The sequence below is a fragment of the Talpa europaea genome (assembly GCF_964194135.1).
Source record: "Talpa europaea genome assembly, chromosome: 7".
NCBI classification, from domain to species: Eukaryota; Metazoa; Chordata; class Mammalia; order Eulipotyphla; family Talpidae; genus Talpa; species Talpa europaea.
In genome coordinates, this window is record NC_140074.1 from 127,996,127 (window position 1) to 128,016,893 (window position 20,767).

A 20,767-nucleotide genomic window follows, 5' to 3' on the forward strand; every position below is an offset into this window, starting at 1 on the left:
GACCTAGGGGCGAGGGTCGCCACTGCGAGTTCAGAATCCACTTTCTCAGCCCATGGGAGGACCCCGAAGAGCCTGGTGTCCTAAGATCCTTCCACCCTCGTGCTAGTCCTGATGGGAACTTGGGGAGTCAAAGGCCGAGAAGCCGGGTACTGCCCCTCCTGGGCCCCAACGCCACTGCACACCCACGGCGGCAGCCCCAGACCATCACCCCCATGCTGCCCTTTCTCTCCGCGCAGGGACGGGAAATCACATCTGCCCTGTGGCCCCTCACTCCTGTCTCCTTTGCCAGCCCCTCATGGACACATCAAGGAAGGCCTCTCGCTGCCAGGCGAGGGGGAGGGGGGGATGGGGGTGAAGGGGGAGGGGCCGTGCACTAGGGTGCAGGATTCTGGGGGCTTTGCAGGGGGGTGTAGGGTGGTAACATGCCTCAGAGGAGGTGTGAACCTACACCCCTGAATCATACACAATAAAAAATGGCCAGATTCCCATCAAAGCAGCGCCCACGCTCCCAGGTGGCTAAGCGCTAAGCGTGGCCCCTAAGTCCGCTGGGCGGCCAGTGAGAGGGGCATGGACTGCCCTCCGACCTCGCCCCCGTGGCTGCCTGCGTCCACTGCCCACGTCCACTGGTACTTTACCAAGGGCCTCAGGGGAACACAGACCTTGTCATTCCTCTCCGAAACTCACAGAGCTTTTGCCCTTCAGGTACAGAGAACACCCGGATGACCGTGCCCTGGAACGGAAAGCAAGCGCTCGCTGAGAATGGCCCTGGGGGTGTGTGAGCTGGACGCACGGGTTTTGAGCTTCTGCTCTGAGCAGGAAGCGCCAAGTGCCGAGCACAGGGCCGTCACTGGCGGTATCTACGCCGTGTACGTGGTCCCTGGATTTGTCTGCAGCGCTCGGGTCTTCCTGCCCCCACCCTAGACCAGGGCCAGCTTATCTCATGGCATTAGGAATCAACCCGGTCACCTTTACTGATTGCTGCAGCAGAGGAGCTCACTGAAGAGCAAAGCGGCTTTGCTTGCGCCAGGCTCATGTGGAGAGTGTGTTCCCCCCACCCCGCCTGCTTCCTGGACGGTGGTTTTGTGCAGAGGGTGGCGCGTCCTGCAGGGCGGCTGCAGGAGCGCTGGGTTCACACACGCATCCTCCGACGATGTGCCGGAGCCAGAAACTCTCCCTTCGGAGAGGGTGGCCCATGGGAAGGCCTGTCCTCTGGGCACCCCCATCTCACCCACCGATTCCCTCCCGGGCACCTGAGCGGGCAGGGGGACACTCACTTTCTTGGAGGCGCTGGCGAGTTTGGAGCCAGCGGCGTTGAAGGTGATGGCGGCCAGCGTCCCCTCATGGGCAGCGATCGTGCACACCATTTTCTGATAGTGAAAGGGACAAGCGATAGTGGCCTGGTGAGGGAGCAGGACTTCCTCTCTCTCCTCGCCCTGAGACTCTGCCTGTCGCTGGGCCCCCACCCCCTCCACCCGACGAGTTTCTGGTGGGTGTGGGCTCTGCTCCAGGAGCCTCTGCGCTTCTCTCCCTTTTCTGCCAGCTGTACTAATGTGGCGTGACGCTTTGGAGGGTCCCCTGGGGTGTACACCTCAGGGGGCCCCCCACTGCAGTCCTTCCAGGCTCAGAGCAGGGGACAGGAAATGTGGAACAGCTGCGCCCCACAACATGGTGCAGCACCCCGCATTCGGTCCAACAACTGGGCCCCCAGGTTTGCACTGAGCTGCAGGTGCCTGACTTGGCCTGGGTTGCTTCTGGGCTCGCTGACTGATGGCGACGAAGGCAGAACAAGGTGCCTCAGTGTTGCTTCCACCGCCACCCCCCACCCCCACTTCACTGCCAGGGCGCCTGCTGGTCACACTGACCAGCCACTGACCACACAGTCAGACAGGTGGGTGGGGTCAAGGTCAACTTACCAGGGAGTGGCCATCGTAAAGCACAATCTCGCCTGTGGTCAGGCTGCCGGGGTAGGCTATGTAAGAATTGGAATGGTTGATAGAGAGGGCGCACAGACCTGCCAAAGAACAAACAGCAGGTGAAAAGCCGGGGGACCCCCTGGGCAGAACTCGCCTGGAAGGGCATCTGGGAACAGTACAGCTGCAGCACCACCTACTGGCGAGTGAGGAGCGGCCACGGGGCGCCCTCCTTTTAGAGGCTGTGGGGACAGAGGACTCCGCCAAGGGGCCCACAGGAGGCGGCACTGGTGGTGGCTGCTCCACATTTTACCCCAGGGGTCTGAACCACCTGTACCTCTCCCAGTTCCATCACTCTCTAGGGTTATGGATCCACTTAGACCTGAAATAAATCTCCCCGCTGTGAAAGGTCAGTGTGTGCTGGGTTTCCTGCAGGTGATTAAGTAAGAGCTGGCCGGCCAGGGCACATTGGAGAGCAGGGTGTGGGGTGTGTGTGTGTTGGGGGAGAGCAGCCAAATTTAAATCTCATTTCTGAGCCTAACAGAAGACACTGAGGACTCAATTTGCAGTTAAGATGGCACTTCTGCCATTGAAACAGACCAAAGGAAGAAGATGCTTTAGACGGAAGATGCTTTGACAATATCCTGGAAGAGTGAACGGCCAATCTAATCACCGGAACTACATACACCAATTTTATTTACAGGAAGACTTAAGGGGAGGCAAATCCTAATAGCATTGAAGTGAAGGATTTTCACAAGCGTGGTCTAGATCAGTAAAGGTGTGTGTGGTAGAGGTGAAGTCAAAGAATTTCAGAACCAAAAGCATAACCAGAAGCGCAATGTCCAGATAGGGTGTGACCAGTATCCTTAAAAAAAAAAGGGGGGCCTCCCCTGGTGGCGCAGCGGTTGAGCGCTGGGCTGCGAAGCTGCCACAGCCTCTGCAGCGCAGGTTCGATCCCTGGCCACCGGCGAGGGTCCCACATGGTGCGCAGACCTCTCCTGCCGCCCGCTGCTCCCCTCAGCAGTGTACTTCGGTCCTTCTGCCTGCTCTGCTCCCTGCTCTGGCTCTGGTGAATCCTCTCACCCTCCCACGCTTCTGACTGTACCCAGTGCTTGTATGAATAAATAAATAAATCTTTTTTTTTTTTTTTTTAAAAAAAGGATGACTGACATCTTTGTTACAAGTGGGCATGTCAAATGGGTTTCTTATAAAAGTATAAGCAAAACTTTACATCAGGCTAAAATGTGCCTTACCTAATTCACCGGGGGGAAGAGCAGATGGAAAAAAAAATAAAACACTGAGAATGGGAAGCAAGATCCACCCTCTGCTGTGGCCTTGCTGACGACACAGCCATGTCTGTGCTGTCACTTGCCACCCAGGAGGAAGGTGGCCGGGTCCCACCTGAGTGTGCCCACACCCTGCAGCTTCCTGCCTGTACAAGGTCACTCCTGCACTGGCTCACACCTCCCCAGTTTTGCTCTGGGAACCCCAATTCACTGTCTCATCTGGACTCTTTGCAATCCAGGTACAGCCAGGTAGGCAGAAGGCATTCTGGTTCCATGAAACTACGGAAGAACGTCCCTCAGGAGGCCAGGCTGGCCCACAGGGACCATTAGCAGAGAAGATGTGAGGACAGAAGGTGGCAACTGTGGAATGACTTGCGTAAAGACCAGAGTCAGGATCTCACACACGTGGCAGGTGAGTGCGGAAGGTTCTGAGCACCTAGGTTTAAAGAAAGCAGTGCTAATTGAAACCGCCGTGAGATGTCACTTTGCACCCACCAGGGTGGCCAGAATGAAAAAGACAGATAATTGGAGCCCACCTGCGCCGCTGCGGGGAAGGGACCAGGCGTGGAGTGGTGCTTTGGGATATGGCCTGGCATTTCCTTGAGAGCTTAACAGAATTACCAGAAATCCCGCTCCTAGGCACATACCCAAGAGAAACAACACCACAGAGGCATCGAAGCTTGCATACGAATGTTCACAGCTACATTATCTGTAAGTCAAAAGGAAGAAGCAGCCCAAATGTCTATCAAATCATGACTGGCTAAATAAAAGTGGGCTTTTATGTATTTTGCTTATTAGACGAGAAGAAACGGCGTGTGGACACCACGGCGTGAGCTGTGAAAGGACGCTGCTAAGCTGAAGAAGCTTGTCCCAGAAGATCACATACTGCGTGTGTTTCACTTACAGGAAAGGCCCAGAATAGAGACAGAAAGTGGATTACGGCTGCCTGGGGCTGGGGGGTAGGGGGATGGCTAAGAGCTAGGGGACTTCCTTTTGGGTGATGAAAACATGCTACAATTGAAGGTGGTGATGGCTAGTTATACAAGTCCTTGAATATAGTATAAAAGCTACTGAATTGTGCACTTTAAGTGGGTGAATTAATTGTACGGCATGTGGACTATAAAGCCGTTAGCAGAAACCAAGGCACCAAGCCTTCGTTTCCCTGCTTCCGCCCTGAGAGTAGCAGGGCCTAGCTTTGTGGCAGGTGAGGTCTCTGGGCAGAAGACTGGGACAAATGCTTCCAGTTACCCTTGGGAGTTTTGTATCAAAATGTAAATATCTCAAGGAGGGAGACAGGCTCCAACTGCCTCAGCTAAGGCTGGACTTTCTGTTCCTAATGGAGAGAGAGATGAGACCAGTGTGCAGGGACAGGGCAGGCCCAAGCTGACCCACTCATCTGATGGGGTCACCTCTGGGTTTGCACCAACCCATCTGGACTTAGCCAAGGGATCCTGCATACTGACTCCTGCAGACTAAAGGGGGCCCTAAATGTTTTCCTTTGATTTCCATAGGAAATCAACAAATCCAACAAATCAACAAATCCAGAAAATCTCAACAAATCCAACCGGTGATAAGAAAGCATCTTTGGGGCCACCCCTGGTGGCACAGGCGGTTGAGCGCAGCACTATGAAGCTGTCCGCAGCCTCTGCAGCACCGGTTCAATCCCCGCCGGCCTCGGAGCAACCCACATGGCGAGCAGACCTCTCCTGTCTCGCCCGCTGCTCCCCTCAGCAGTGTATTTCAGTCAGTCTGGCTGTTCTACTCCCCACTCTGTCTCTGGTGCATACTCTCACTCTCCTCACATCTGACCTGTACCCCAGCTTTTGTATGTATGAATAAATAAATCTTTAAAAAAAAAAAAAGAAAAAAAGAAAGCATCTTTATTTCTTGTGAAGCCTCCTCCAGGTTTCGATATTACCATATTGCACGTCAAGCTCAGCTTTTCTGGGCTTGAATGTGCTTTTTATATAATATTATAGAATAATATAAATTATAGTGTCAAGAAGTTGTAGAGCCCAGAAAATATAATGAAAGAGAAGATACTATGTGAGCCCACTTATATCAGGCAGAGTAGCCAAATTTAAAAAGAGAGGGGAAAAAAAATCTCCCATCATTCTAAAACCCAGAACTTTTCACTATCCTCAACATGTAAGCAATATTTGCTTCCATGATTTTTCTATGTAGGAGTTAGGTTTTGGGGTTGGGTTTAAGCTTGACACACATTCTCATGAATCATGTCAGCTATAGTTTCACTGCAATCCTTTGGCTGTGATTCTTTTACAGCTGGAAAAGAAAGGGCTGCTATTAGTTCAAAACCTGTGGCATCATCAACTGAAATTAGAAAGGAGTCCTGTAATTCCAGATCCTTTGCATCTTGCTATTAACACGTCAAGCCAAGAGCAAGTTAACCGTGATGTATGAAGTGTGGTTCCCTCTGGGTTGATAACTATCTCAGGATCTACTTTCCAGTTTTCAAAAATAGAAGTCTCTGTACGTGCAAATGCTGGAAGCTACTACAGACGAGAGCCAGACACACCCCACGGGCAGCCCCGTTCCAGAGAGAGCACTCCCCGGGGACTGCTGCTGTGTGGGGAGACTGCTCCTCCCTCTCCAAGGGGGTGAGCTCCCTGGCACACCGATGCCTGCAGCTGTAGAACTTGCATGGAGATTTCCGCCCTCAGCTGCTCGGTGCAGAGACCACTGGGCTAGCAGGAAATTAACTTCGAGATCTGTCTGGCCAAACCTGTCAAAGGAAACAGCCTGAAATCTCTGACACGACAGGAATGGGCAGGACACAAACACAGACAAAAGGAAGGAAATTTCCAGCTGCATGAGATGCTGAGCTCAAAGCAGTGAAGGAAACTTTGCATTATAATTTAGCTGCAGGTCACCAGGCCAACAGACATTGAGAATGTGTGTGCCCCAGGTGGCTGTCTCCCCCGTGAGCCCATCTGGAAGCAAATGAGAATGAGAACAAAGAGGAGAGCCCAGGCCTCCGAGGACTTCATGCCCATGGTCTGGGGAGCTCGGTGTCACTGAGGGTGCTTGAGTGAGGTGCTGGTGGAGTCATGGGGAGGGGGGCAGCTTCAACTGTATGAGGCTGCCCTCGGGGCTGGTGAGTGACCGCCACCTGGACAGTGGACATGGCTGTGCACACACACTACGCCCCCAACCAGTCCCACCAGTGATAATCCGTGGAGTGAAAATTATCATTTCTCTTTCACTAGGAAAAACAGGAGCTCAGGGTAAGTGGAGAGGATCATGCACCATTTGAGGACTGAAGGGGGCTTGGGCTGTCTCCCCTGAGAGTGGTTTGGTCTTTCAGAAGCGAATGTTCCACGTACCCAAGTCCACTCGAGCTTTTTGTCCAAGACAGAGAAAGCCCCTCTGCTGCTTCTCATTTCTCTTGAGGTAAGAATTACTGCCTTTACAAATAACACACGTTCTCGCTCACATAAAACACTTTTAAACCCTCTTTTCTCTCTGTTTAAATTGGGAGGCAACACATGAGTTTTCTGAGCTAAGAAAAACAGCTCTATTTGCTAAAATTAAGAGTAGCTGGAGAGAAGCTTTGCTTGCAGAGGGGGGCAGGCACGGCGCCAGGGCCGGCAGCACCACCCTGCCTGAGCAGCCTCGTGTGACCGTGGGCGCGAGGGCCCCCTGCTGGCAAGGGTGCTACCGCCTACAGCTCTTTCACGCACCACTCTCTATTGATATTTTGTGAAATAAGCTTTAGAGTCTCCACTCCCAGGCTTTGTTCTCTGAAGGTTTTCATCCTGGCTGAATTTTTAAATATGGAAGTCAACAGCCAAGGGCCTTCTCTATCGCAGGGGTCAAGAGAAGGAAAGGAGGCAGAGGGGATATTCACTGCGCGGCAGACGTAAGTAAGCAGGTCACCTTGATGGCCGCTACCTCATTCCATTCTCAGCTGGCCCCGTGACATGGGCATTATTACCCTATTTGACAGAAAAGGAACTGATGTACCAAGTGTCTAGGTGACTTGGTGAAAGGTTAAAGATTTATACGATCTGAAAAGAAACCAGAGCATGACTCTAGGTAACTTGGCTTGGGCCAACCAGATCTTGAAATTCACTGAGAGTCAAAAATTAGTTATCGCCAGGGAACAGAAGCAGACACGAAACTGGAATATCACCTGAAATATTAACCTGAATCATCAGATGCCCAATTACCTGAACGTGAGGACCATCCAGCCCACCGCCCAAGGGAGGACTTCCTTCTCCTTCATGTCTAGCTCAATGAATTCATAAAACGTCATCATACGGGTACTTCATTCTAACAAATCCAAAGTATTCCTGTTCATAAACAGGGAGTGTGTAAACAGTGTTACTCCTTGAGAACTAGGTCAAGCCCAACGGCTCAGCACATCGCCCAAGTGGAGCGATTGCTTTGGATGTACTAAAGCACATCCTAATGTTCTGACGGTCTCTCTCCTAGCTCTGTGGACACGCCAACTCAAAACCTGCTTCGAATGATCACTTACTCTGTGCTGAACGAACACAATCTCAGCTGCAAGGAATCTTCCACGTGTCTACCTTCCATGCCTCGACATGTTTGCCAAGAATGGGTCCCCGGAGAAGGGGGGGCCACACAGCCCACCCCAGCACAGCCTAATATTATTCAATCCCAGCTTCACGGTGCAAAGACAAACCTCTGAGATGTACCAAGCACAGACAACACTGTTTCGGGTTTTCACTTCAGATGGAAACACAGCCCGTGAAGGGAGCCCCTGGGATGGGATTTGGAGGGTAAGTACCGGTTGCATTTCGGGCTCACCTGTTGGGTTTGCAGGGACCTCCAGGATGGTCTTGAGCAGCTTCATGTCTTTGATGTTGTGGATGTAGATAGACTCCTCCAGGCACACCAGCAGCCTCTGCAATCACACACACGCGTCACCTGCTACCGCCGCCTCGAGGAGGGATGGGGTGGGGGGTGTCGTGGAAAGCACGTGTCTGCCAGAGAGCCCTAACTTGATTCTAAGCCTAAGGGGAGGGGGAATTTTGAGGATCAGTTTAGAGATTATGCTTCGGTTTGCGCACAGGTATGCAACACCCAGACATCATTATCCACCTGCATGGAAGCATTAAGATACAGATCTTAAGAAATTTCATTTATAAATTGAGATTTGGGGTACATGTCTCCCTCTTCTGAGACCAGGAATTCCTGAACACTTCCTGATCAGACATTTGGCATTTAAGACAATTTTGGGTAAATTTTCGGCTTTTATTTCATCTGACAGGCTCCCTTTCGATGTTCATAACAAGGGTCTCCCTCTTGGACGGATCTGGGTTTCTCTGCCCCCTCTGTGACATCCGGTCTGGTTTGTCCCCCTCCCAGCTTTAACTTCTCTCCACTCCAGCCCTAGGAGGGGAAACAGAGATGTCCTCAGCCCTCACAAGAACACACGGTTCCTGAGCCTGGAGCCCCTCGAGGCCCCCTGGTGCTCAGCTCCTCCCCGGGGCCCAGGCTTAGCGCCTCTTCCCAGAAGCTCTGCTCTCTACCAAGTGAAAAGGGGGTCAATTTAGTGTTGAAAGGCAGAGGCGCAGAAGGCAGAAGGTGTGGAAAGGCAGAGGAGCTCAGCTCAGTGCGAGTGCAGGTGCTGGGTGCTGGGGAGGGGCTGCTGGGAAGGGGCGTTGGTCCCGCAGCTCCTCACTCTGAGCCTTTACCTACGAGCCCTGCACGTGCCTAACTCCAGACCAGTGGTTCTCAGACTCCAACCAGATCCTGGTCGGAGCACCTGGGGGCAGGACCTGGGATCTCCCTGCAGATTCTGGTTGGGGGCCGGGGCGGGGAATGGGTAGAGGGCATCTTTCACCAAGTACGCAGGTGATCCTGGAGCACCAGATCCCTTTCATCCCAAGGAACAACATTTAGAAACGCTTCAAATATAACGAAAAACCCAACAGGCTCTCCTCCTGGGAAAAGTCTGCTCTTTTGTCTTCCCAGTAAGACTCCTCGCACTCAGAAAATGGAGACTGCCCCTGTAACCCCGCAGAAAGATAAAAGTGAAACATCTTTCCTGATTTTAATGAAGACTCCTTGGCCACAGGTCTGGAGCCAGGTGTTGAGGTGTAAAAATATTCTAACAGGGTCTGAAAATTGATGACAAATATGAGTGCTTCTCCAAGGAACGTATATCCTCTGATTTACCAGATCACTTTGCCTTTTGCCAATACTAACTCTGGCTTAGGTGAGCTTAGTCTGTGCTTCTTCACATCCTTAGGTTTCTGATACCCTCTCATGACCCCTGCCAGCCTCACATCCAGTTACCGGCCCCCAACGTGTCCCTCTGGCATGTACAGCCCCTCTGGCCTCATTGCACCCTCCCACCAGCTGAAAGAGCCCATCTGCTCTGGGAGTCACTCAACCAAATTTCAGGTCATCCCCACGTTGACTTCAGGCGAGAATAAACAGGGAAGGAAACAGGCAGAAAAGGGCACGAGGAAGCCCTTCACCTCTGGGCCACGCCACGTGAGAGCATGCTTCTCAGCACCACGTGCCAAGCGCGTTCTCTGACTCAGTCTCAGGAGAGCCATAAGCTTGCCTTCCCGAGCCCCTTCCCTATCTTTCTGCCTCTCAGCTACTTTTCTAGGTTTTAAACTCCTTTTATCAGTTAAAAGAAAACGTTGATAGCATCTGTCCTCATGCACCAGAGATGCAGATTATACTTTAGAGGCCTAGATTCCATCCACATGGATAAGGGCCCTCAGGACAGATGGTTAAAAGCTGTTAGCAGTGACATATCCAAATACATTTGGCTTGTTGTCTTTATTCCATAAAAAACATTTCCTTGATTAAAGACAAGGAAAGAATGAGCCTCCCTGGTGGCACAGTGTTATCAAGTTATTGCCACCTACTGTGGCATGAGTTCGATCCCTGGCCAGGGAGCTGACCCACATGGCGCAGCAGACCTCTCCTGTCTCACCCGCTGCTCCCCTCAGCAGTGGATTTCAGTAGATCTGCCTGTTCTGCTCCCCACTCTGTCTCTGGTGAATCCTCTCACCCCCTGCACCAAAACATTAAATAAATATATCTTTAAAATAAGTAAGGGCCTCCCCGGTGGCGCAGCGGTTGAGCGCTGGGTTGCGAAGCTGCCTGCGGCCTCTGCGGCGCTGGTTCGATCCCCGGCTGCTCCCCGGCCACCGGAGGAGGGTCCCACATGGCGCGCAGACCTCTCCTGCCGCCCGCTGCTCCCCTCAGCAGTGTACTTCGGTCCTTCTGCCTGCTCTGCTCCCCGCTCTGGCTCTGGTGAATTCTCTCACCCTCCCTCCCGCGCTTCTGACTGTACCCAGTGCATGTATAAATAAAACAAACAAACAAACAAACAAACAAATAAATAAATAAATAAAACATGCCTCTATTAAAAAAATAAATAAATAAAAAAATAAGTAAATACATAAATGCAAGGGAAGATAAACCCCAAAGAAAAATGTCACAATTATTCTTCCTTCCTATATATTTAAAGGAAAATAGGGATTTTCCTTCTTCATAAGTCCCTGCACAAATCTCTCACTTTTTCCTGTTTTTCTAAAAGGAACTGAGCTGCAGGAAGCCCCAGTGAAGCAGGGACACCAGCAAGTCTGAGTCCCACGCGGCCTCTTTGCTTCCTCCAGGGGGCGGCAGAGAGCCTGGCCCGGGAACGCTGACCTGTGGCACCCAGGGGCCACCAGGGTTGCCTAAACCAAAAGTAGTTCAGCCTCAAACCTGAATCTTTTAAGCAAAGCAAACCCCAATAATTTTTCAGCCCTGTTTCAAATCCTCTTCTTAGAAGCTATGCCAAAGGAAGAAGGGACTGTTGATCAGCTTTGCCACTCATTGCTGGGTAGTTCTAGGGGCATTAATGCCCTTTGATAGATCAGAGATGTGAACCTTAAGTTAAATGTTATATTGGGGGGTCCTCCCTGGTGGCGCAGGAGTTAAAGACACAGCGCTATCAAGCTATCGGCAGCCACTGAAGCACGAGTTCTATCCCTGGCCAGGGAGCTGACCCACGTGGCACAGCAGACCTCTCCTGTCTCGCCCGCTGCTCCCCTCAGCAGTGTATTTCAGTGGATCTGCCTGTTCTGCTCCCCACTCTGTCTCTGGTGAATCCTCTCACCCCCTGCACCTCTGGCTTACACCCCACCTCTTATATGCATAAATAAATAAATCTTAAAAAAAAATAATAAATGTTATACTGGGGGAAGGGTGGCCTCTAAGGTTAACAGGTTCCAACACTTAAATAATCCTTTCTTGTCCCATAACAGTGGAATCTGGATTTAAAAAGGAGGTTCCATGTGCATGGCCCAGCCTAGTGAAGAGCGCAGCTGAGAGCAGAGAGGACTCAGGGAAGCTGGAGAAGAGACTTGGGGGACAGCCGAGGACAGACACGTGAAGAAGGGTAAGCCTGCCGCTCGGCTTTGGGCTTGCTCCGGGGACTTGGGGCACTTTGAGGAGAAACATGTACAGACACTTGGAAGAGCCGCAGGTCACAGTCCATGGGGAGGCCGACAACGGCAGCCGTGGCCTTGTGTGTACTTTGATTTTGCTCCTTTTGTCCCAGACTTGCCTGGCCCCTTCTGCTTTTCCACTGTGTCCCCTACAGAAGGTGCCCTAGATGTGAGGCAAATTTTCAGGCCTCTGTGGCCCCACTTCAGGCCAACCCTGTTTGGTTGGGCATTTACCATAAGGGGATGAATAACTTTCGTTATTTCACTGTGAAACTGCTACCCTTTCTTCTCTCTATGCAAACTATTCTGTTAAAGTTCTTTTCATTAGGGCCTCCCTGGTGGTGCAGCGGTTGAGCGCTGGGTTGCGAAGCTGCCCGCGGCCTCTGCGGCGCCGGTTCGATCCCCGGCTGCTCCCCGGCCACCAGAGGAGGGTCCCACATGGCGCGCAGACCTCTCCTGCCGCCCGCTGCTCTCCTCAGCAGTGTACTTCAGTCCTTCTGCCTGCTCTGCTCCCCGCTCTGGCTCTGGTGATTCTCTCACCCTCCCGCGCTTCTGACTGTACCCAGTGCTTGTATAAACCAAACAAACAAATAATAAATAAATAAATAAATAAGACAAGACATGCCTCTAGAAAATTTAAAAAAAAAAAAAAAAGTTCTTTTCATTAGAGGTTTTCCACAGTAAGCATATGCTTTGTCTTTACACAGCAGATGGAAAACCATTTAGAGCATGCAAGTTTGAGGGTCCAGGAGTACCCCTCAGTCTGTACACTAACAGTCCCATTTGCTAATGAAACTATCAGAGAGCAAGTGTGAGAGAAATTATACAAATACCATAGATTCTACTTATAGGTTCTGCTCTTTCTAGAACATTTGTCTCAACAATCTTAAAAAGACCAAGTGCCAAAAAGGAAAAAGATATCTGACGCTCATATAGTGGCTACTACTGAAGACAAAGATAAAAGGTCCTGCAATGAAGTTTGGGTGCTACCAACAGATTTCAGAGACAGCACTTAACCCAGCAGTTGTGCTTAGAGGCTTCCAAACAGAGAACTCTCAAACTGCACTGCCCTCCCCTGCCAAGAAGCTGGGTTCATTTCTCCTCACTCCTGCTGCTCCTCGCTTGAAAATCCCCTGCATCTGTTTCTCAGGCTATTTTCCACCACGCTGCTTTACATAGTCTTAAGTGGATATTTAGTTAAATAGTTGATCGAGTCAAAGAAACAACCCCTTCTTCCTGATAACTTAAGAAAGCCTCAATTGCTAAAAAAAGAAAAGAAAAAAAGAATCAGCACTTAATAGTTTAAAAGAAATAAAGAAATAAAAAAATACTGCTCCCAGGGAAGCAAGGGCCTCCACCTTCCTGGGAATATTTAATTGAATAGCTAGATCTGTGGGGTCACATAAAAAATCTATTTGCTTATTTATGTAACAGACACTCAGGAAGCAGATATTTGTCAAAAGTTTCTACCAGGCACTGTGTTTCCTATTGGGCCTCACAGTAGTGAACAGAACTGCCACCATCCCTGTCCTCACAGGATTTAAAATCTAAAAGTTCAAGGGAAACTCTGCTAAGATCCCAACTGCTTATTTAACAAGAGCTTATATTTTGAAGGAGAATAGACTGCATATCTGAGATAAGAATGATCCTTCAAAAAAGAAAACACGACAAGAACAAATTCTTCCAGGGTTAGCTGGGAACAAGAAAAGTGGATGCCTGACACTTGAGTCCCTGGCCCGCTGGGAGAGCCCCGGCGGACTACAAGAGAAGGCTCAATGGCCTCCCTGGTGGTGCAAGGGGTTAAGTCTCAGCACTATGAAGCTGTCACCAGCCACTGTGGCATGAGTTCAATCCCCATCCAGGGAGTTGACCCACAAGGTGCAGCAGACCTCTCTTGACTCATCCGCTGCTCCCCTCAGCAGTGTATTTCAGTAGATCTGCCTGTTCTGCTCCTCACTCTGTCTCTGGTGAATCATCCCACCCTCCGCATCTCTGGCCTAGACCCCAGTTCTTGCATGCATAAATTAAAAAAAAAAAACTTTGGAGAAAAAAAAAAAAGAGAGAAGGTTGGATTTTACTAACTGGCTTCAGCACTAACCCAGGAGGACCAGGCTTTGTCCTCAGGAGGTTTGTTCTCGAGGCATTACCATCAGTCTGCAATGAATGCCATGGTCAAGAGCCCAATCTAGGGGGCTACTGCCCCTGCAATAGCTCAGAAGACAGTTCTAGAGCCACAGTTTGGCCCAGCCTGTACCCAGGGGGAGAGGCTCACTGAGCCAGTGGTCACTGTTCCAGAAAGAATATGGGGCAGCAGGACCAGGGAGGACACAACAGTGAAACAAGTGCTGGCATAGACTCTCTTCACAATGGCCCCTGTAACACTAGGCCTGAGAATTCAAGACCCCTTTCAAACTAGTTTGATGCAGGTGCAGGCCAGCAGCGCAAAGGAGACGCATCTCCAGTGCTGCAAAGGGGACTGACTACGGATCAGAATCAATTTAAAGCTTGCTTTGGAGACACTGCTCTTGAAAGATAGTCACCTTTTTCTTTGGCTCCAATTAGCAGAAGCCTGCCCCCCTCCCCCTAAGGGATCCCTGCTCACCTGCCGGTTCAGCCTTATGGACAAGATGTTGCTGGAGTAGCTGTAGTTACAGATCTCCGTGCCCTTCTTGAAGTGATACACGTTCATCTGCCGAGGCTTGGCGTGACTGACCACAACCACCAGGCTGCTGGAGAAGAGGCGCTCCACAATGTACACATCCGGGATCTCATCTGGAGGAGGTGACACGTGTCACATGCCAGGCAGCCACTCTCTGGAGCTTGCTGATGGCGCGCCCTCCCCCAGCACACATTTACAACAACCTTTCTTTCATGGTTCCCAAGGCAGCAGTTCCCAAGCCCTTTCAAGTATCACTCACGTAGAGAAAACACCAGTGGCCAGAACACAAAATCAGGGGGTTCCTGGCTCTCGGAAGGCACTCTGCTGGGTGGAACACCCCTCTGGGACACTGCTAGTGCTGTCAACTACATTTGGGAGTTCAGGACAATCTCAATCTACTCTCTCCCTGCGAGAGGTTTCAAAGGAGTGATCAGTGCGTGGGGGCCTCTGTTTTCAGGACTCTTGTGGGTCCGGTTGCTAAGAGGGGGACCAGGTGCAGCCTTGGAGGAGGACCAGGTAGCTAGACCTGCCCCCTCTCGACTGGACTGTGCTCTCCAGAAGCCCTTCCTGTTGAAAACAACCTGGACATCACTATTAAGACCAGGGCAGTTCGCCTGTGCTCAAAAGAAAGATGATAGGTGGAGTGTCCAGCACCTACAAACCAGGTTGAGGCCTGGAGACATCTGAGAACATTCTTTTCACATGTTTGCCCTTCTGGTGCTTGGGAACAGCACGGGGCAGAAACAGAGGAAAACATTCACCAACATGGTATCATAAAAAGATTATCTTACAAAAAAATTAGGAGCCAGGTAGGTCGTTTATCAAACCACTTTCTTTCCAAGAAATCCAAAGACTGTGTATTGTTCGGTTATGGTTTATAATGACAGAAATTACTACTTATCCTGAGAAAACAAGAGGGCCACATTCCTAAGCTGATTTTTAACAAATTATTCATTAGAAGTGTTTAACACCTTTGAGATGGGCTATGTAATTGGGATGATGTCACTCTATTAAAACAAAGGAAATACTCCCACGACTAAATATTACCCGTATTCTATGATGCCATGATTATGGCCGCCCCCCCAAAAAAACCCCTCATAAATCACCTTTTGGTTTAATGATTGTGCATGTCCCTACATAAAGAAGGGTCAACAGTATGATTTCAGACAAAGGATATCTTGATATTGAAAGAAAATGCTCCCTAAGCTTTTGCCAAATCTTACCAAGTGCTTTGTTGCAGTTTTGGAGAGCATGTGGAGACAGTGATTTTATTTTATTTAAAGATTTATTTATTTATTTTTATACAAGAACCAGGGTACAGGCCAGATGCGTGGGAGGGTGAGATGATTCACCAGAGACAGAGTGGGGAACAGAACAGGCAGACTGACTGAAATACACTGCTGAGGGGAGCAGCGGGCGAGTCAGGAGAGGTCTGCTTCACCATGTGAGCATCTCCGTGGCCGGCGGGGATTGAACCTGCACTGCAGAGGCTGTGGACAGCCTCACAGTATAGCACTCAATCGCCTGTACCACCAGGGAGGCCTGAGACAGTGCTTTTATATGAAATCTGAAAGATACTCACACCGCATGTTTGAAGGTTTAGGGAGGGAAGGCAGATGCTCAGGAAGACCAGAGATTAAAGTCTAGGGGGAGGGCCTCCCTGGTGGCGCAAGGGGTTAAACATAGCCTCTGCATCATGAGTTCGATCCCTGGCGGGCCAGGGAGTTACCCACATGGCGTGGCAGACCTCTCTGGTCTCGCTCGCTGCTCCCCTCAGCAGTGTATTTCAGTCAGTCTGCCTGCCTGCTCCCCACTCTGTCTCATCCCCCACACCTCTGGCCTATACCCCAGCTCTTGTAAGCATAAATAAACCTTTAAAAAAAAAAAAAGTCTAGGGGGAGGATTTGGTGTCCCCGGGACCTCACGCACACACTTACTGCTTCCATGGACTTGGTCCAGATGCTCCACAGAACTCAGAGAAAACAGCTTATAACCGGCTTTGGTTCCAATTGCGAGGGACCTGGAAGGACAGTGACAGCGTGGGAAGGACAGGACTACACTCCGACGGCAGATCTGCCTGAAGACAGACACCTTTTGGCCCCCAGTCTCACGGGAGGAACAGGTAAATACACGTCCTCAGGTGCTTAGCTAGTCAACAGCTCCCTACTTGGGTGCTTGTCCTGTCAGGTAAGCAGACACAGCAAAAGGGGAAAGGTCAAGGCCACTCCTCATGCACCTGTGCAATGGTTAAGCCTCTGTTGGCCTTCTCTCCCGCATACTGTACCCCAGTGGCTCGTCTGCCTGGATGTACATTACACTCACTTGGGAAGTTTTTAAAAAAGTACCGATGACTAGCTTTCTATTTCATTGGATTGCTTTTAAGGTCAGGTGGTGTGATGTGCAGCCAGGGTTGAGAAATGCGCTTTATACTGTACTCCACCAAGCAAGCATCATGGCCAACAAACCACACACCAAGAAAACATTCTGGAGCTGAGTGGGCTGGAAAAAAAAAATCTTGTTTCCTTCATTTTTTATTTTTCAACCGACAGATGAAGTCCGAGTGTGAATGCAGGTCTCCTTAGCTTCCGGATAAAAGCAAAGAGTCGATTTTGTTTGACAGCGGGGAATGCCCACCCTGCTTTGTCCTCAACACCTGAGTCAGGAATTTCCTCTAGAAAATCCTCAGAATGAGCAACTGACCAGATCCCAAAGTGTGGGAGCTAGAATGGACCTTACATTGGTCCTCAGTGGACCTAAAAATTAGCCCAACTTCCTTATTCCTTAATATTCCTTAGATAGTGAGCAAAATATCTGAAAAGGTGAGTTTCCATTTGCCACAGGGAAGCATAGATTAAAATAAACAGCTGAAAGCTAGAAACCCGGATGGCCATGCCTGTTGCCTGATGAACCTTAAAAAAGGTCACATAATTTTCCTTGGATTTTATTTCTACCCAAACGTTTGTTCTACCCTGTGACACAGGGCTAGAGACTATAATCAAGCTCTCATGGGCGTTGGTGCCCTCCGGCTGGCTGCATGGCCCGTGTGCTGAAATCTGCATAAGGCCAGCAGAGCACTGGGTGTCCAGAACTCCAGCCCCAGTGATGACAAACACTTACCAGAAAGCAAGCCAGCAGCATCTTACAACTTCAAAATACTCTCTGCAACGATTACTGTTTCTGAACTTTCTTCACATAAACGTTCCCACATAAATATAGATGCATTCAGTTGCAAGCTGCGGTTTTCAAGCTTGCGAGTAAGGAAAAAATGTAACTAGAATCCCATGCTATTAACCAGAGTGAGCAATTTAAAGTCATTTTCAAACATTAGCCCTCCTCCTGCAGCAGAACTACAGAAAGTTCTTCTGTTCCCTGAGAAAATGGCAATGGGATTACTATTATGTTTTAAACCGCAGCTCAGTGGCCACAAAGGACTCTGAATCAAGAGTCAGGAATTCAGACTAAAACCTTATTTTATCTAGAAAGCCTTTCTGTAGGAAGATAAGAGCAGCCTCACCATTCCTCATGGGCATAGTGTTTGGGACAAATACATATCACTGATCAAGTGAAAGGTGTATCCAGAGCCAAGCACAAAATAATGAGGGAAGGAGACTGGTAAAGGTTAGTTGTCTTCACAGACCTTCTTCCAGAAATACGAGAACCCAACTGAGCCTGTGCATACAGAAAAAGGCAGCAAGGCCCCTAAATGTATTTGGTAAGGGGCTGGACTTATTTTAAAATCCAGTGTCATACCCTCAATGGCTGCAAGCAAATGACTGTGAGAAAGACTTTTATTTATAGGCAAGACAGAGCTGCCCAGCAGGACCTTCATCCAAGAAAACAGAACTGACTGTAGGGACTAAGGACATTAACTTTCTAAGCACCCTACAGTTTGGAAATCACATTCCAACCCAATGACTACAGAAGCTGGGATTTATCTAAAGTTGACATCACTTAAAAAAAAAAGTAGTAAACAATTTGACCAAGCTCAATTTAGAACATTTACAACCCAAAAGCAAGCTAACCCCCCTCCTTAAACTGTGTTCAATTGAAAAGGAAAACACCCAGGCATTTCAACAGCCACCCTCTTTTGCAAAATGTTTCTTACAAAACATCAGAATTTTATTTCGATCATCATGTTTTGTAAAGTTGGGGTCCCAACTCAGGAAAACAATTCAGTGAGTCACAAACAGCATTAAAAAAAGAAAGTACTAGAGAGGAGAGCCCATAAAAAAGGTCAACCCCATTTTGTGAATTGCTTTTCAGTGACATTACATGTATATGGGTTTTGGGCGTATGGGTTTTGTAATATGTATTTCTTGTTGGTAACTGCGGTCAAGAAAAGCTTGAAAGTCACTCATGTAACCGAGCTGTCCAGCTACCCCATTACAGTTTTGGTTTTTTTCTTTCTTCAAACAAAGGCATATTGTTTGTCATTGGCTGTTTTTAAACAGAAACACAAAGGGAGTAGCAGCCAGAGCTGCTATGTACACCACGGCCTTAATTACACCACTGGACGTTCAATATTAGCACAGCCCAGCCATGGGCGGCCAGAGCACCAGCCCCAAGCTGACTCCAAACAAGCAACACAACCAAACTGGTGCAGCAGGAAGTGGGGACCTGGGAGGCAGTCACCCCGGCCTGATGCTCGGGATGCACATTCCAAGGAGATTATTCCCTCAGGGCCCCCGCACCCCGGTGAGCGTCTAACAACTCCAAGCAAAGAGGGAGGCGAACAGGCATTTGTTTTTAAAGGACAGGAGGCTCGAGAGGTCTGAAACACAATCCAGCAGCTCCAGGCACTCTGGCCAAAGTCCAAACCCCAACAGCAAGGTGAAACATGCAAAGTCCCGGCAGAAAAGCAACAGCCCGGAGTCCACTTCCCAGAGCAGGCGGCCAGGGCCCGGCCAGGGCCCGGCCCGGCCCCGCGCGCGGGGTGTGGACACACGGTCAGAAGAGGGGGTGCTGACCCCGGCGGGCGCAGGATGCCCTCCCCGGGGCCGGCCTGGCCGCTGGGATAGGCCGCCTCTCCGGCCGCGGCCCGGCCCAGATGCCACGTTGAGATGCTCAAGGGCAAATGGGAAAGTTGCTCCTGCACCCCCATCTTCCTGGGCCCGGCCCCCCTCCTGGGTCCGCTTGCAACTTCCCCTTCCCTCCCCACCTCCTTTGTTTTGCCACCACCCTCCCTCCCCGGCTCCCCTCCCCATCGTGGACCCCGGCCCCCCCTCGCGCCCCCATTCCCTGACCCTCTCCAGCCCCCCCTCCGCTGACGCCCGCTGCACCCCCGGCCCCCCCTTCTGGCGCCCGCGGGCGGCGGAGGGTGGGGCGCCGGGCCCCGCGGCTGGAGGGAGGCGGGGGCCGGGGTGGCGCGCGCGGGGTGGCCCCTGGGGCCGCCGGCAGCCGTCCCGCCCAGGCCCCCCAGGGGCGCAGGCCCGCGCCCCGCTCGCGGCCAGGGGCCCGCGGGCGGCACCCCGGGGCGCCCCTTGTCGCTCCCCGCCGGGCAGGGCGGGCGCCGGGCTTACGTGCAGTCCTGGTTGAAGGAGAAGCAGGTGAGCGCCGCGTCGGGCCCGCCCGGGGGGCCGTCCGCGGCCTCGGCCTCCATCGGGGGCCCGACCCCAGGAAGCCGCCGCGCGGAGCCGGGACAGCCAGCTCAGCAGCCCGCTGGCGCCGGCCGGCCCCGCCCCTCGCCCCGCCCCGCCCGCCAGGCCCCGCCCGCCCGCCCGGCGCCGGACCTCGCGGCCCCCTGGCCAATTGGGGACGGCGGTGGGCGGGATCTCCTCGTGGGCGCCCCGCCCCTGCCCCTGATGCGGCTCGCCATTGGGCGAGGGCGTTTGACGCACGCGCTGCTGGCCACGTGGTGGTGTTTTCATTGCCAGCTCCTCCCCGCGAAGCGCGAGCCTGGACGAGCTCGCGCCGCGGGGGGCGCCCGGCAGCTGCCCCGCAGCTGCGTCGCGGACGCCGCGGAGGGGACAGGCCGACGCCCTGGCTCCCACCCCCCCTACACCCCCCCCCCCACCAAGGCGTGGGCGACTCTCGGTCCATTAAACCTCGCGGAGCCTAGTAGCTGCGTTAGACGCCAAAGCCCCACCCTTTTGCAGAGTCTGCAAGCTGCCTGGAGGAAAGTCTCCAGGCCGGGGTGCTGGGGCCAGGCGCCTGGCAAGTGCAATTTGAAATTTGCAATTTTGCAATTTTGCAATCTTGCAATTTTCTGTAACCCATGTTAAAAAAGGTAAAAAGAAACTGGCAAATTATTTTATTCACTCCAATATGTCAAAGAATCATTGACAATCAATATAAAACTAATCAATCAACTAATTTAGATGATTGTTTTTATTGTCTTTAAGATCAGCATGAGTTTTGCATGTATAGCATACCTCAATCACATCAGTCATGTTTTAAATGCTCCCGTGGCTGGTAGCTAACTTACTGCTGCGAGGAGTTTGGAAGACTAAATTAGTGGGGAAGTTG

The 20,767-nt window shown here is 51.2% G+C and overlaps 1 protein-coding gene across 1 annotated transcript in view; it reads right to left on the minus strand.

The window, feature by feature from the left end:
- Window positions 1-19,980, minus strand: part of WIPI1 (WD repeat domain, phosphoinositide interacting 1) — a gene marked incomplete at its 3' end in the record, with an annotated part of 28,765 nt that extends 8,785 nt beyond the window's left edge. Inside the window, exons 1-7 of the mRNA XM_084237276.1 lie at window positions 19,822-19,980; window positions 16,240-16,322; window positions 14,246-14,415; window positions 7,991-8,087; window positions 1,914-2,011; window positions 1,275-1,367; window positions 660-730 (exon numbers count right to left, since the gene is read on the minus strand). Coding sequence (XP_084093402.1) covers window positions 660-730; window positions 1,275-1,367; window positions 1,914-2,011; window positions 7,991-8,087; window positions 14,246-14,415; window positions 16,240-16,322; window positions 19,822-19,901 — 692 coding nt within the window. The 5' untranslated portion in view covers window positions 19,902-19,980. The remainder of the gene's footprint in view (window positions 1-659; window positions 731-1,274; window positions 1,368-1,913; window positions 2,012-7,990; window positions 8,088-14,245; window positions 14,416-16,239; window positions 16,323-19,821) is intronic.
- Between the last annotated feature and the right edge of the window lie 787 nt (window positions 19,981-20,767).